Genomic DNA, 16962 nt, shown 5'->3' with positions numbered 1-16962 from the left:
CAGGCTCCATAGTCAGGATATTGAATGCACGCAAAAAATAGCCACCTTCAATAATGAAGGTAATACGATGATGATTGTGATATAGAAACATACACATAGAAAATTGAAGCAGGAGGAGGCCATTTGGCCCTTTGAGCCTGCTCCATCATTTATGATCATGGCTGATCATAAGGGGCGGGATTCTCCGCCAGCGGGATTCTCCGTTTTGCCGGCGCCTGGGGGTTTCCCGACGGTGTGGGGCTGCCCCACAATGGGAAACCCCATTGACCGGTCGGCGTAACGGAGAATCCCGCCGGTGGGTCGGAGCAGAAATGTGGCGTGGCGGGGTGGAGAATCCAGCCAAGAGGTCAATACCCTGAGCCTGCCTCCCCCCCCCCCCCCCCCCTCCCCCCCCCCCCCCCCCCCCCCACAAATTTATCAAGATATGACACTGATCTACATAAAAGATATTAGGACAGATGACTAAAAGCTTGGTCAGAGGAGGAGGTTTTAAGGAGAAGAGAGGCAAAAGGGTTCAAGGAGAGAATTCCAGTGCTTAGAGTGTTGGTAGCTAAAGGCACAGCCACCAATGGTGGAGTGATGTCAATCAAGGATGCACAACAGGAGAGAACTGGAATATCTCAAGAGATTTTGAAGAGATGAAATCCTTTGGACCAAGTGGAGATCCCTCAGATTAACCCTGCTGGAATGTGCTGAGCTTTGAAAACCAGATAACCGAGAAAACATGCGCGTTATAATAAAGGTGACTCACTTGGGTAGTGATGATGAGCATTTCTTGATTGTAATCGTTGTCCAGGTGATCAGACATGTTAGAATTAACCGGTCTGAATCCAAAAGGTGTGCTTGCCCCACGAATCTCTCCCTTCTGAGTAACATAGCAGAACTGGTAAAAGTCATTATAGTCCTTTGGGAGATAATAAGCTAGAACAGAAGAAAATATAGACACTGGCACATCAATGCATGATTATGAAAAAATATCATTTATGCTCTTCACCAACAATAGTCACAAGTCAGAAAAGGATCCTCCTACCACCTTTTCACAATTCTTCAACCTACTGTAACAGAATATCAACGCCCACTCTAGTTTTGGTTACTGACACCCCTGCCAGTGAAAGCAATTTCTCCCCAGTTACCCTTTCAAAACTTACATACTAGTTCTCCTAAAGGGTAGTGTTAGGACAGCTGCATCCTACAACGCTGGTCTATTAGCGGTTGAGAGACGTTGGTTCCACATGGGCACATAGGAGTGGGCTACATGTTGAGTCATAGTGATTTAAGTAGCAACCTTATATTGAGAGCAAGTGGAAGAGAAATCTTTTGAAAGAACACTTCTGATATTTACACAGATCTGCAAATTTCTCTGAAGATTCCAGTCCAACAGGAGTGGAGGCGCAGCTAGATACAGCCTTGGAAACAAAGTGAGCCAATTGGATCAAATATCAGCAGAAGCATATTTAGGGGAGTGTGATCATTGCACTATGGAAAAGGACACAGAACAATCCAAAGTAAAAATAATTAACTGGGGGAAATGAGGGCGTGAACAGATAGGGCCAAATAAATTGGAGTCACGGGTGGCAGGAAAAACAGTAGCTAAACAATGGCATACCTTCAAAAAGAGAGACAGTTTGGACACAGTCAAGGTATATTCCCTCAAAAGGGAAAGGTAAAGCAAAGGAGTTCCCTGAATGACAAAACAGTGTGCTTCTAAGATGTGAGATAGAAAACAAAACCGAGAACCAGCTGAGTATAGAAGAGGAGAGGTAAAAAAAAAATCAAGTAAAAGAAACAAAGAGAGAGTATGAGAAGAGACCGACAGGCAACATGAACCCCAAATTCTTCTACCAGGCACATAAATAGTAAAATGGTGGTAAAAAGAATAGGGCTGATTAGGGATCAAAAAGGAGATTTACACAGAGGCAAAAATCATACCAGAGGTTCTAAATACTTTACGTCTGTCTTTACAAAATAAACTGCTATCCATGCCATGATGAAAGAGGTCATTCAGTCACTAGAAGAGTTTCAAATTGTTAAGGAGGTGGTATTGGACAGGCTGCCTGTACTAAAAGCTGATAAGACTCTTTGGACTGGGTGAGATGCACCCAAACATATGGAGGTGAGAGAGAATGGAAATTGCTGATTCATGGGCTATAAGTTTCTATTCTCCCTGAGGCTCGCAGCCATGCCAAAGGACTGGGAAATTTCAAACATTATGCCCTTTTTCAAAAAGGGTGTAAAATTTAAGACCAGTCAGTTTAACTTTGGTGGTGCGGAAACTTCCAGAAGCAATAATTTAGGACAAAATTAATAGTCACATGGACAAATGCAGGTTAGTTAAGGAAAGCCAGCAAGAATTTCTAAAGAGGAAAATCATGTTTAACTAAACTGGAGTTTATTTTTGAAGAGGATTGATGAGGGCAATGCTGTTGATGTGGTGTACAAAAGGCATTCGATACAGTGCAGCACAGCAGACTTGTGAGCAAGTTACAGCTCATGGAATAAAAGGGAAGTGGCAATATGGATACGGACTTAGCCGAATGGCAGGAAACAGAGTGTAGTGGATAATGGATTTTTGTTTGAGCTGAAGGAAGATTTGTAGTGGAGTTTCCCTGGCCTCAGTGGTGGGACCCTTGCTTTTCCTCTTGTCCTGATGTATATTGACCAGACTTTGGTGTTCAGAGCACATTTTCAAAACTTGCAGATAGGAAACTCAGAAGCATTGTGAACTAGGAGGGGGAATAGTACAGAATTCCAAAAGGACACAGCCAAATTGGTGGAATGGATGGACAGACAGGCGGCAGATGAAGTAACTGCAGAGAAATGTGAAGTGATTCATGTTGGTAGGAAATACATGGGGAGACAGCATAAAACTAAAAGAAGTAGAGAGATTTAGGTGTATAAATCATTGAAGGTAAGAAAGAATAGGTAATAAAACACGCAGTATCCTCGGTTTAATTATTGCTGCAGAGGTTACAAGAGCAAGAAAGTGATGTTGGTCTTGCACAAGATACTAGTTTGGTCTCAGCTGGAGTATGGGGAAGAGGTGGCATAGTGGTATTGTCACTGGACTAGTAAACCAGAGACGCAGAAAAATGTTCTGAGACCCAGGTTCAAATCCCGCCACTGCAGATGGTGAAATTTGAATTAAATAAAAATCTGGAATTAAAAGTCTAAAGATGAATCGATTGTCATAAAAACCCATCTGGGAAGGAAATCTGCTTACTTGGTCTGGCCGACATGTGACTCCAGAGCACAGCCACGCGGTTTAACTGCCCCCTCAAGGGCAATTAGGGATGGGCAAAAATGGGCACAGCCTGTGATGCCCACATCCCATGAACGAATAAAAAAACCATTTAATAAATAAATACATCCAGTTCTGGGCACTGCACTTTAGGAAAGATGTGAAAGCATTGGAGTGAGTGCAGAAAAGATCCACGAGATAGGTTCCAGCCATGAGAAACGGGATTCAGATAGACTTGAGGAAGTTAAGAGGCTGAAAGGAGACTTGATAAAGATCTTCAAAATGAGGAGGAGTCTGGACAGAGTAGATAGGGACACAGTATTCACATGATTGAAAGGATTGAGAAGGAGAGGTCAGAGATTTTCAATAATTGGCAAAATAAGAAAAAGCAAAATGAGAAAAAAACATTGTGATACAAGTGGTTAAAGACTGGAATGCACGGCATGAGAGTATGGTGAACACAGGTTCAATGAAGCTTCAAAAAGAAATTAGACAATTATCTAAAAAAGAAGAATGTGGTGGGTTACAGGGAGAAAGCGGGAAAATGGCTCAGTGTATCGAATCCAGTTCAAGTGAATGGTTTATTTGAAGAGTCCGTGAGGACACAATGGGCCAAATGCTCTCCTCCTGCGCTGTACTGAATCTGTGACTTCAACTTATGATCGAGGAACACAAGTTAAATTCTCACCACGGGCAGTTTGAGAACCTGAATTCAATTTTCAAAATCTGGAAATCGAAAGCCGCTGATAATAAAAGGGACCACAATGCTGAAGATTGTTGCAAACATTCAACTGATGCAAAGTTTAAAAAAATATATTTTTATTCTCCTCCCAAATTTACACCCACCAACAATAATCAGTAACAAATGAAATGTCAATCCTCATATCAATAACGACAATACCATTCTCCCACCAAACCCCCAAACAGCAGCCCGCATGTTATCAAAACAAAGAACAAAAAGAATCAGGAATCACCCAGAGTCACCATTAACATACACAGCCCCCCTCCCCAAAACCCGCCCAACCCCCAGTAATCCTCCTTCCAGTAATCCTCCAGCTTTGGATAGGACCAAAACATATGAACGTGGTTTGCATCCCCCACCGCAACATTCACGCACATCTTCTACCCCCTCAAGGAGCCGGCTCATCCTTGCCCTTGTGAGGTGTGCTCTATGCACCACCTTCAGCTGTATCAGCCCCAAACTCGCGCACCAAGTGGAGGCATTCACCCTCCGGAGCACCTCACACCAGAACCCCTCCTCCATATCCTCTCCCAACCCTTCCTCCCACTTTGCCTTGATCCCTTCCAGTGGTGCTTTCTCCTCTTCCAAAATAGCCCCGTAAGCTGCCGACACTACCCTCTTCTCCAGTCCCTGTCATCAACACCTCCTCCAGGGGGCAGCGCGGTGGTACAGTGGGTTAGCCCTGCTACCTCACGGCACCGAGGTCCCAGGTTCGATTCTGGGTCACTGTCTGTGTGGAGTTTGCACATTCTCCCCGTGTCTATGTGGGTTTCGCTCCCACAACCCAAAGATGTGCAGGGTAGGTAGATTGGCCACGCTAAATTGCCCCTTAGTTGGAAAAAATGAATTGGGCACCCTAAATTTATAAAAAAGAACAAAAAAAAAACACCTCCTCCAGCAATGTGGAGGCCAGCTCTTGCGGGAAGCTCAGTATCACCTTTCTAGCAAAGTCTCGAACCTGCATGTATCTAAATATTTCCCCCTGCTCCAGCCCATACTTCGCCCCAAGCTCCTTCAATCCTGCAAACTGACTCCCAAGAAACAAATCTTTTAGTGTCCTAATTACTTTCTCCTTCCATCTCTAAAAATTTCCATCCCACTTCCCTGGCTCAAATCTATGGCTCCCCCGAATCGGCATTTCCCTTGACCCTGCCCCCAACCCGAAGTGCTGCCGAAACTGCCTCCAAATTCTCAACAAAGCTATTACTACCGGTACTACTGGACTCCCTGACTATCTCCCCGGGGCCGTTGAGAGCGGCACTGTTGCTAGTGCCTTCAATCCCGACACAAACTCTCCTCCATTCTGACCCACTGGGAGTCAACCCGTCTGACCCAGCTCCGTACCTTCTCCACATTCGCCCCCCAGTAATACATCAGGACTAACCAATTCAAAGTTGTCTGCTGAAAGGATATTACCTTCAAACGTCACTTGCTGCTGTCGCTCCACTTGGTTCTCCTCCTTAGGGAGAGGGGCCCAAACAAAAGTGTGGTAATCACGAGCTGTGCTCCAACCAACCTTGAATAAAAGAAGCATAATATTAAAATAATCTCACTACAAATGGCCAAAGTCCATCGAGGGAAAGAAAAGAAGAATGGCAAATTTTATTGCCAAAAGGCAATTTTTTGCATAAAATATCCATAGAATAGGAGAATCCCTACAATGCAGGAGGTGGCCATTTGGCCCATCAAGACTGCACCGACCCTCTGAAAGAGCACCCCACATTGGCCATCTCCCCCACCTTGTCCCTTTAACCCCACCCAATCTACACATCTTTGGATACTAAGGGGCAATTTTGCATAGCCAGTCCACCTAACCCGCACATTTTTGAACTGTGTGAGGAGACTGGAGCAACCGGAGGAAACCCACACAGACACGGGGAGAACGTGCAAACTCCACACAGACATCCACCCAAGGCTGGATTGATCCCGGGTCCCTGGCCCTTTGCAGCAGCAGTGCTAAGCACTGTGCCACCATGCCGCCATTTGGTACCTCATCAAAAAAGACAGAAGTAGAAGAGGCAATTAGGTATGGACAGCAGTTCAGAGAGGCTCGTTCTACCTCCCAAACAGATTACTGGTGATGATCACATTGATCTTTGTGGGGTCTTGCTGTGTGTAAATTCACTGCTCTGCTTCCGATGTTGCAAAAGCCACTATACTTTAAAAGTACATCACTGATTGTAAGATATTCAGGGCCTCAATTTAACATTTCATCTGAAAGATGGCATACCTGATAATACAGCATCCCTTACTATAGCCTAGATTCCATGCTCAAGGTAAATAAATAATGATAGATGTTAGATAGATAGTGTTGCTGACATGACAGGTAAATGCAGAGGTAGATACTAGTAATGGATATATGATAGAGGGGGAGGGGAGGGAGAGTAAAAATAGGTTTACAAAGTGGCAAATGATAAAAGATGTACAGAATGGTGATGTGCTGGATAGGCTATGGGCACGATCCACCTGCCACACTGTGCCCGAAAAACAGCGCGCCACATTGCAACATAAGAACTAGGAGCAGGAGTAGGCCATCTGGCCCCTCGACCTGCTCCACCATTCAATGATATCATGACTGATCTTTTGTGGACTCAGCTCCACTTTCCGGCCCGAACACCATAACCCTTAATCCCTCTATTCTTCAAAAAACCTATATCTTTATCTTAAAAACATTTAATGAAGGAGCCTCAACTGCTTCACTGGGCAAGGAATTCCATAGATTCACAACCCTTTGGGTGAAGAAGTTCCTCCTAAACTCAGTCCTAAATATACTTCCCCTTATTTTGAGGCTATGCCCCCTAGTTCGGCTTTCACCCACCAGTGGAAACCACCTGCCCGCATCTATCCTATCTATTCCCTTCATAGTTGGACCGTGCCGCACCACCTGTCCCTCGTGGAAAAATATTTGAAGAAAAACAGCTTTGACCACAAGGCAATGAAGCAGTGGTCAGCACGTAATGTCCTCGAGGCCCTCAGGGAAAAGGAGACTGTGGAGGACTTTGGATGGTTCCCTGAGCAGACTGTCAGAGCCATCTGGCAGAACGCCTCATCACCAGAACTTACAAACAAGCACCAAGACCTAGCTTGGCTGGTGGTGAGAAGGGCCCTCCCAGTCAGATTCTTCATGTGCACCCGAAGGCTCAGCACCGTTGCACGCTGCCCTCGGAGTGGCTGTGGGGGAAATGAGACGGTCACCCACCTCCTTGTGGAACGTGCCTTTGCAAAGAAGGTCTGGAGAGAGATGTAGTGGTATTTGTCAAGGTTCATCCCGAGCAGCTCTGTGACACAGAACTCTGAGCCCTACGGACACACCGAGACAAACATCAACTGCTGCTGGAAGGTCACCAACTAGGTGAAAGACGCTCTTTGGTCTGCCCGAAACTTGCTGATCTTCCAGTGTCAAGAATTGTCCTCGACCGAGTGTTGCAGACTGGCACATTCCAAGGTCCAGGACTACGTGCTGAGGGACGCACTCAAGCTTGGGGCAGCTGCCGCCAAAACGCAATGGGGAAAGACCACTGTGTAAGGTCTTCCAACACATGTACACCGAGGGGTGGGTAACAGTGTAAAACCCTTTGGGATAGGTCATCAACACTCCAATGTATAAAAGAAACATGATAATGTAAATATTTAAGAAAGAATTGTAACGTAAAGAGGGATATGTGTGTAACTTTGATGGAAATGTACAGTCAAGACAATTCAAAATGTTCTGTAATGTTTATTATAGATTTTATGAATAAAGTATATTTTTGGAAAAAAAAACTGGTCTCCACAAATGGGGACGAGATGGAACGGCACACGTGGGGTCTCCAAAGCGATTGGAGGCCCCAGATGCATGCCAACTGGGCAAGATGGTACACTGGAACTGCCAGGCTGGGTGCCAGCTAGCTGGGGCACTGCCAGAAATGCATTTCTGAGCAGCAGTGTTCGGGTGGGCGGGTGCCCTACCGGGCCCGGGGATCCCCTTACAGTGAGTTCAGGTTTGCGGGGGTGGGGGGGAAAATCAGGGTCTCGAGAGATCCGGATACCATTTAAGAACGGCATCCCGATCTCTCACTACACAGAGGAGTTTCAGCAAGTGGGGCTCCTTAGTGCAGGAAATGAGACTGAGTGTGGCCACAGTTGCACGGTCCCCACTGAGGCCCCGTATCTAACCGGACTCACGTTATATAGCGCTGTTAACGCAAGGAAAACACGGCTAAACGCGCTCGCTATGGGACATAGTCCCCATTTGGTTAAATTGCGCTCTATATTTCAAATAGGCAGTTGCAGATTTCTGGTGTTTGTGTGAACAGGATCAGGCATTCCGAATTACATCCAAATATTACAAAACACATTTTTGCAGACTTCAAAACGGATAGTTAGACCCGATAATTCCAAAAGTAAACATTTTTGACTGTGCTGTACATAAAATATATTCTTGCATCAGATATTAGATACATAGGAGTAAGTTATAACTACATCAAAGTATTTCCATTGGAAAGGAATGCCACAATCAGCCAGAGACTAGAATGTAACCAAGTTTAGGTTGGTTTATATTTAGAACAGATAGCTGTGAATTTTGCAAGATTGCTTCCCTAATCTTTATAAAGATGTTTGAAAATGTTGATTGCTATATTCGGAAAACAATCCAAGTCTAGGAAGCGTAACAGACTGAGACATTATTACCTGGTGTCAAATACCCACACCCCTATTTTACTTTAGTAAATTTGCCTACTGGGACAAAACAGTGTTTTGTAACAAATTCATTTGGGGGTTCAAGGTTCCCTCCAATCAGTGGGAAATCTACGAGGGTTTTCATTCATTCCCAACAATATCTGGTGAGGCTTCGAATAATTTGGATCAATAGTTTCATTGGGATGTTCTTACTCTGAGAAGTTCTGTCTTGGTTTAATAACCAAGGATCCAGTGTTGGACAACAAATGCTGGCCTTGTTAGTGAATTAAAACAAAGTGAAATTTCCACCAGCGTTTCCACCAGGATTTTGAGGGAGGACCCCCAGCAGTATGGCATTGGGAAGAAAGTTTTAAAACCAACTTTGTGCACAGGGATGCAGTTTTAAAATGATTCATTCAATTTTCACATTGGATTCAAGAAATTTTACATGTGTTTTGAGGTTTGCATTTCATCACTCTGCCCGACTATAAATAGAACCATTGCTTACTGGTGAATAAATCAACCTGAAAGCAGCCATCAATTCCTCCAAGGCAACAAAGGATAGACAATAAATTCCAATCCTAGGATACGCACATCCTGCAATTTAATTTAAAATTGTTTTTATTATACACAATTATTAAATTTTTCCTGGTGTTTCAGAGGGCGTCTCCCAACATCCTGCCCATTTTCCATTGTAAAGCACTAAATAATGAGCTTGATAGTTTGAAAACAAAACTTACCTTAAAAATTCCAATCCAGTCCTTCGGATGTGCAATGATCCTGGGCGTTAGAGTATAGTTGCATTTCACAGGAACATCTGTCATGTACACCTTTTCCACGTTGGCAAAGATAACTTGGGCGAAGGTGCTGGAATACAGCGATGCAGTTTCAGTCTCTAGTTCTTCTTGATTTTCGTTCATGGTGTGCAGCCTGAAGGAATGCAGGAACAGAAAATGTGTTTATTGACAGTACATTACTAGTCTCAGGCTCGTGGCAGGATTCTGTGGCTGGGATCAGAAGACAATAAAGTAACTTGTGGAATGTTCTTTTTTTTTAAAACATAAATTTAGATTAAATTTATATTTTCTTTTTATAAATTCTTGTTTTTCCAATTTAGCGTGGCCAATTCACCTACCCTGCACAATTTTGGGTTGAGGGGGTCCAACCCACACAGACATGGGGAGAATGTGCAAACTCCACACAGTGAATTTGTGGAATGTTCTTAAGCACGTCCATACGGGGCGGCATGTGGCGCAGTGGTTAGCACCGGGACTGTGGCACTGAGGACCCGAGTTCAAATCACGGCCCTAGGTCACTGTCCATGTGGAGTTTGCACATTCTCCCCATGTCTGTGTGGGTTTCACCCCCACAACCCAAAGATGTGCATGTTAGATGGATTGGCCACGTTAAATTGCCCCTAAATTGGAAATTGGGTACTTTAAATTTTTTTTAAAAAGCTGGTTTCATACAGCGTTCGGAAACTTTGAAGATCAGCCCCTAGCATCTGTAATAAACATACATAGGCCTTGGTCTTTATACCCTCTGGTGTGTACCTATGAACTAAACGAGAAACATTGTGAGCCATTAATGAAATGAGTGCAAAATGGAATACTTATGTAGTTAATGAGATTATAGCAACCTGATTGAGGATACGGAGGGTAATCAAGGTCAGATACAAGAAAAAAATTGCAAACCCATTAAATTAACAGGATTAGTTTTAATTTAGATATAAAAATGGGGAACTGCACATAGCATAAGTGGCCAATTGTTCCAGAACATGGTTCACAAGAGTATCCTAAAACTATTAATTATGTTCACAATCATATCAGCATTTCCAAATGTTACTGAGCAAATTCTCATTTAACAAAAACTTGTATTTTTATAGCACCACTCACATAGTAAAATACCCCAAGATGCATCACTGGACAGTGTCAGAAAAATAATTGATGCAAGGCCACATGAGGAAATATTAGGCCAGATAACCAAACCGGTTTTAATGAGCATCTGAGAGGAGAGAGAAATGGAGAGGTTTCAGGGAGGGAATCCCAGAGTTTAAGGTATAAGTAGTTTACTGGTACAGGCTTGGAGGACCCAAGGGCCCGTTCCTGTGCTGTCTCGTTCTTTGTTCTAACTAATGGCAGAGTGATGGAAAGTAGGAAGTGCAAGGGCCCAGAATCTGAGGAGTGTGGAGGGTGAGAGAGGTTTGTAGAGATAAGGAGGGACAAGGTCATACAGGGATTTGAAAAGAAGGATGATTTTAAAATCAAGTTATTGATGGACTGGGAAGCAATGTAGCTCCGCAGGCACAGCAGAGGTGTGAATTACATACAAATGCAAACAGGAGGGAACATTTTACGCAGAGGGGAAGCAAAAAGCTCAAACTTCAATTCGGGATCACCATCAGTGATTCTTGTTTGGAAGTACATGTTGATGCAGGAGGGCAGGGTTAGATGAATACATGTCAAAGTCCCTACTGACACAAAGGATCATGGAAATCAGGGATTTCTTTCACCCATAAAATGGGTGGTCAATTGATTCAGAGTCCAACAGATTTTTGTTAGGTAAGGATATCAAAGAGATTGGATTCAAGATAGGTGAATAGAGTTGAGGTAGAGATCAGCCATGATCAAATAAAATGGTGGAATGCAATAAATGGTTGATACAATATACGGAACAAGAGTATGTTACGGGCCAGGGTTTAGAGAACCCCAAAGTGTATCATGGAGTTCACCTGACCCACAACTTTTAATAGCTTGTGGTATGGGGAGCACACAGCCCACCCTACAGTGTGGGACAGGTGTGGTACAGCAGAAATGGAAAAGTATTTTTTAAAGCAGAACAATGTTTATTCTGTGAACTCAAGTTAACCTTTTTAAAACATAGTGAACATCTTAGCAATCATCAATTCAAATACAACTTCCAAAGAATACAACACTAAGTAATCCTGTAAGCTTTCCTTTCAACATCCATACGACTTAAAAACAAAACCTTTAACAGAAGCACATCGGGTTAAAGTCACTACTGAAAACATTTATAATTCTGAATTCACCAAATGATCAAGTGATGGTCTTTTCATGGCAGAGAGAGCGACAGTACACCTGCTCTGTCTGGCTTCAGCTCCAACACTGAAAACAAAACTAAAACACACCCTGCAGCAAAACAGCCTTAAACGAAAGTAAAAAGCTGCCTGACAGCCCAGCTCCACCCACATCATTGCAGTAATAAACACCATTTTCTTAAAGGTACTCTCACTACAGATATTTATAGACATACCCATTGATAAACACCCATTTTTTTAAAGGTACTCTCACATGACACCTCTCACTCTTTCAAACTCCTAGGGAACAAATCCAGTCTACTTCATCTTTCCTCACAGGCCAACAGCTGGTGTCCAGGTGTGAACACATGAGTCACACTTCTTCTAAGACAGGTGCATCCTTGCAAATGTTTGCAGACCAAAATGGTACACAGTTCTCTAGGTCTGCCCGCACCAAAGCCCTGTACTCGTGTACCCCAATCTCTCTGTAACAAAAGCATCAGGAAAGATCCACTTGGCTAGAAACCAGAGGCTCTGTGAGCAGTGAAACTGTGCCCCCAGTAAATATAGCCAACACCATCCAGGATTGGAATTAAGCAAAAAAACATTTTCAAATTTATCGACTTCTCATGACCAAATTGGAACTGATCACAATCCGTCTTCCGTTTAAAAAAAATTCCCATATCCCAGTTCAACCTGGGCAAGGTCGGATTTAAAACTCATATTTACCTGCTTCCTCATTTCATTATATCCAAAGTTAGTATCAGTAACAATACCATCCAGATAATGAAGCCTTTATAACAAACTTACCGGATTAAAGACTTCTAAACAGAGCTGACTGACACCAGGATTAAAAACTGAAAGTAAAAGGGAGAATCTTTAACACGCAGCTACGCATTTACACATCACAAAGATAAAATAAGTTCAACTAAAACTTTAAAAGGGAGGAGGAAACATTTTAAAAAACACACAAACTTTTCTGCCGCGGGCCCAGGATTTATTTTAATTTGTTTTTAAAGTTGAAAAGGTTTTATTTGATGAGGCACCGACTCCGTCATAAAACAGCAGCGAGGGCGAAGTAAAAGCCGCTTGTTGTTCAGGTGCAGGCTGGGAGCTGTAGTCATTTCCGCCGCCACTTTCCTCCCGTTACTGCGCAAGCTCGGAAGCTGCGGACTACAACTCCCAGCGGCCCGCGCGGTGCCGATGCCACTTGGCTTCTTTAGTGCGTTCCAAGTGAAACCTGAGCCTTGACTGGGAAATGAAAGCAAAGGCAAATGTGCAGTTTAATCCCCTGTACCTCGCCTAACCTGTTTGATTTTAAGTTATGCAAAATAATTTAGAAGACCCTTTAAAGGGAACTGTAGTCCCAGTATAATACATTGAGTTATCTTTGTAAAAAAAGGTTTTTGAAAGAGTTTTGGAACATAACAAATAGCAGGAATTGACTAACGGCCACTCACACTTCTCTGCCTGCACTCCATATCCTCCTTCATTTTCTGAAAGATCAGGAAAAACCTGTCTGTCTCAGTTTTTAAATATATTCGCACATCTAAAATCTTTGGGGGTAGAGAACCCAGGTTAGCTGGATTGGGTTTGCTAATTTATCTCTTGGTGTCCAAATTGTAGGTTAGGTCAGGGTTATTGGAATGGGGCGGGGGAGTGGGCTTGGGTGCAGTGTGCTTTCAGAGGGTTGGTGCAGACTCGATTGGCCGAATGGCCTCCCTCTGCACTGTAAGGATTCTATGATTTTTTTCAGTGAAGAAAGTTCTCCTCATCTCAGTCCTAAATGATGGGCAGCACGGTAGCATTGTGGATAGCACAAATGCTTTACAGCTCCAGGGTCCCAGGTTCGATTCCGGCTTGGGTCACTGTCTGTGCGGAGTCTGCACATCCTCCTCGTGTGTGCGTGGGTTTCCTCCGGGTGCTCCGGTTTCTTCCCACAGTCCAAAGATGTGCAGGGTAGGTGGATTGGCCATGATAAATTGCCCATAGTGCCCAAAATTGCCCTTAGTGTTGGGTGGGGTTACTGGGTTATGGGGATAGGGTGGAGGTGTTGACCTTGGGTAGGGTGCTCTTCCCAAGAGCCGGTGCAGACTCGATGGGCCGAATGGCCTCCTTCTGCACTGTAAATTCTATGATAATCTATGAACTCCTTATCCGGTAACTACCCGGTGTTCTGGATGCCCCAGTCAGGAGAAACAGTGACTAGCCTATCAAGCCCATTCCGAATCTTGTATGTTTCAATGAGGGCAGGGCAGTAGTTAGCACTGATGCCTCACAGCGCCAGGGACCCGGGTTCGATTCCAGCCTGAGGTGACTGTGGGGTTTGCACGTTCTCCCCGTGTCTGTGTGAGTTTCCTTCGGGTGCTCTGATTTCCTCCAAAAGTCCAAAGATGTGCGAGTTATGTGGATTGACTATGCTAAATTGCCCCTTAGTGCCCAGTGATGTGCAGGTTAGGTTATGGGGAGGGGAGGGGGTGGGGTGGGTGGGGAGTGGACATGGATAGAATGCTCTCTCGGAGGGTCAGTGCCACGTGGCCTTCGTCTGCACTGTTGGGATCCTATCAGATCACCTCTCAGTCCTCTAAACGCCAGAGAATAAAGACCCAATTTACTCAGCCTCTCATCATAGTATAATGCTCTCATCCCACGGACCAATCTTTTTTTTAAAATTTAGATTACCCAATTATTTTTTCCGATTAAGGGGCAATTTAGCATGGCCAATCCACCTACTCTGCACATTTTTGGGTTGTGGGGGCGAAACCCACGCAGACACGGGGAGAATGTGAAAACTCCACACGGACAGTGACCCAGAGCCGGGATCGAATCTGAGACCTCAGCGCCGTGAGGCGGTTGTGCTAACCACTAGGCCACCGTGCTGCCCTTCCCACGGACCAATCTAAGTGAATCTTCACTGTACTTGCTCCAGTGCAAATATATCCCTCAATATGGAGATGAAAACTGCGCACAGGTGCTGTTTTACCAAAGCCCTGTACAATTGTAGCAAGGCTTCCTTATTTTTGCACCTCAGTGTCTAGAAATAAAGGCCAACATGCTATTTGCCTTCCTAATTGTTTGCTCAACCTTCATGCCAACTTCTTGTGTTCTATGTACGAGTACAAGTAGAAGTATGTTGCAGTATGCTGAGTGAAGACATTTTTACCCATTTCAATCCTAACTGACCAACCACTTATCTTAAGTAATTGCCCTGAGTTTGAGATTCTCCAGCAGTGGGTACAATCTCTCAGCATGTAATCTGTCAAGCCTTCCTAGAATGCTATATATTTCAATGAGATAATTTTTCCATCCTCTAAACTGAAAAGAGTACAGGCCCAATGTACTTGATTTAACAAGAGGACAGATATCAACCTGAAATGTTTGGGATTTTCTGCACCCTCCGCATGTGTTTTGGAGCCGGCCCGCCATTGGATGGCGGCGGGATTGTCTAGCCCTGCCACTGTCATTGGGGCTTCCCGTTGTATGCATTCCCTACCCCTGGGAAACCCACAGCAGAGGTTCACTGTCAGCGGGAACAGAAGATCCCGCTAGCGAGAACAGACGGAAAATTCCAGCCTGTTTCTTTCTCCACAGGTGCTGCCTGATCTGCTGAGTGCTTTCAGCATTTTCTATTTTTATTTCTGATTTCCAGCGTCTGAGGTTTGGATCTTCACTGGGGGTAACTCCCTGCCCCCCCCCCCACCCCCACCCCCCCCCCCCCACCCCCACCCCCCCCCACCCCCACCCCCCCCCACCCCCCCCAACCTCCCCACCCCCACAACCCCCCCACACCCCCCCCACCCCCCCACACCCCCCCACCCCCCCACCCCCCCACACCCCCCCACCCCCCCACCCTCCCCCCCCTCCCCCCCACCACCCCCCTCCTCCCCCCTCCTCCCCCTCACCCCCCCACCACCCTCCCCACCCTCCCCCCCCACCCTCCCCACCCTCCCCACCACCAGCCCCCCCACCCTCCCCACCACCACTCCCCCCCCCCACCCCTCCGTTCTTCAATTCTGAGTGAGAAACTGTTCCTCAGTGGCGCAAATATTTCCGATTTAGTTGTTATAGCGATGGCTGGGAATCAAACTCGGGTCAACAGCTTGGAAGGCAGCAATGCTCACCACTATACCACCATCGCTCACTGCCCCCTGTTCTTCAAAATAGTGCCATGTGATCCCTCAGAGGGGATATAAGGTTTAGAACTTCATCTCAGTTGAATGACAGCAGCTCTAACAATGCAGCACTCTCCTGGTACAGTATTGCAGTGGGAATTCCAGCTTAGATTTTGTGCTCAGGTCTTAGCGGTGATGCTTGAATGCCCAAACTTCCGACTCGGGGCACAACTGCCCGGGCGGAGAAATGAGCACAAGGATGCAAAATTTTAAACCAAGATGTCTCCAGCTTGGGAGCCAATGTGAGGGTGGTGGGTGAGCAGCAATGGGCATGGGTTTGGATCAGGGCAGCTGAGAATTAAATGAGTTCATGTTCATGGTGGTAGGTGAGTGGTCAGTCGGGACAGTATTTGAAAGCGGTTGGAAAATCTTTTCCTGAGCGACACATTGAAGTTTTTTATGAGTTTTCATGGCCGCAGAATCTTCCTATTTAAAAACCCAGATACTTGTGTATAGACTGTATCCAGGGCCTAACTGTCTCTCTGTCAAAGAGAGGACAGCAGCTTGTCTTTGAGTTAGCCAGATTTACATAACAAATGTAATTAGATAGATGGGACAAGTCAGCAGCGTGATGGAAAATTGCTCATGGGTTGAGTCCGAAACAGCTGGATAGCATGTTTTGTGACTGTGGGCTACCCTCGGGAGTGTGTCAGCTGTTTCCAATAACCCTGCCAGCCAGCAGCTCTGACAGCCAGAGACCGTCACAGAGTGCACAGCCAGAAAAGCAGGAGGCGGCCAGAGGTCAAGGAGCTGTCAGAGAAATGATTTACAAAGAAAAATTTGAGAAGAAGATTTACATATCAGTGTTTTAGCCACCAGAGATTGCTCCATCTGTACTCCATAGTGCTATCACATCCCCAACCCCCACTCTGTTCAGACCCCATGAGTATTCCCCAACAGATGTTGGGAAGGGCTTATTTGAGAGGATCAGGGAATATGTGAAGTGTGGGACCACCATCAGATACCAAGGCTATTTCCACATATTGTCCAGTACGGCAGAACCTACAGCACAGAAACAGGCCATTCCGTCCAAATGGTCTATGACAGTGTGCTCCATATAGGTCTCCAACACCCCCCCCCCCCCCCACCCACCCCCTTCATCTCATGTTTTCACATA

General features: G+C 45.2%; 1 protein-coding gene across 8 annotated transcripts in view; it reads right to left on the bottom strand.

The window, feature by feature from the left end:
- LOC119954162 (calcium-binding and coiled-coil domain-containing protein 2-like) overlaps nucleotides 1-12803 on the bottom strand; it is a 64563-nt gene extending 51760 nt beyond the window's left edge. For 5 of the 8 annotated variants that reach the window (XM_038779122.1, XM_038779125.1, XM_038779126.1 and 2 more), the window contains exons 1-5: nucleotides 12649-12803; nucleotides 12484-12530; nucleotides 9377-9566; nucleotides 5397-5496; nucleotides 752-921 (exon numbers count right to left, since the gene is read on the bottom strand). In XM_038779122.1, the coding sequence (XP_038635050.1) occupies nucleotides 752-921; nucleotides 5397-5496; nucleotides 9377-9556 (450 nt within the window). In that variant the 5' untranslated portion in view covers nucleotides 9557-9566; nucleotides 12484-12530; nucleotides 12649-12803. Of the gene's footprint in view, nucleotides 1-751; nucleotides 922-5396; nucleotides 5497-9376; nucleotides 9567-12483; nucleotides 12531-12644 lie in introns of all 8 variants that reach the window. The other 3 variants (XM_038779130.1, XM_038779123.1, XM_038779124.1) reach the window with 3 other exon arrangements.
- Nucleotides 12804-16962: the final 4159 nt, after the last annotated feature.

Source organism: Scyliorhinus canicula, chromosome 19 (assembly GCF_902713615.1).
Source record: "Scyliorhinus canicula chromosome 19, sScyCan1.1, whole genome shotgun sequence".
Classification (NCBI taxonomy): domain Eukaryota; kingdom Metazoa; phylum Chordata; class Chondrichthyes; order Carcharhiniformes; family Scyliorhinidae; genus Scyliorhinus; species Scyliorhinus canicula.
Note: the sequence above shows the minus strand (reverse complement) of the source record. Positions and strands in the feature narration are given on the sequence as shown.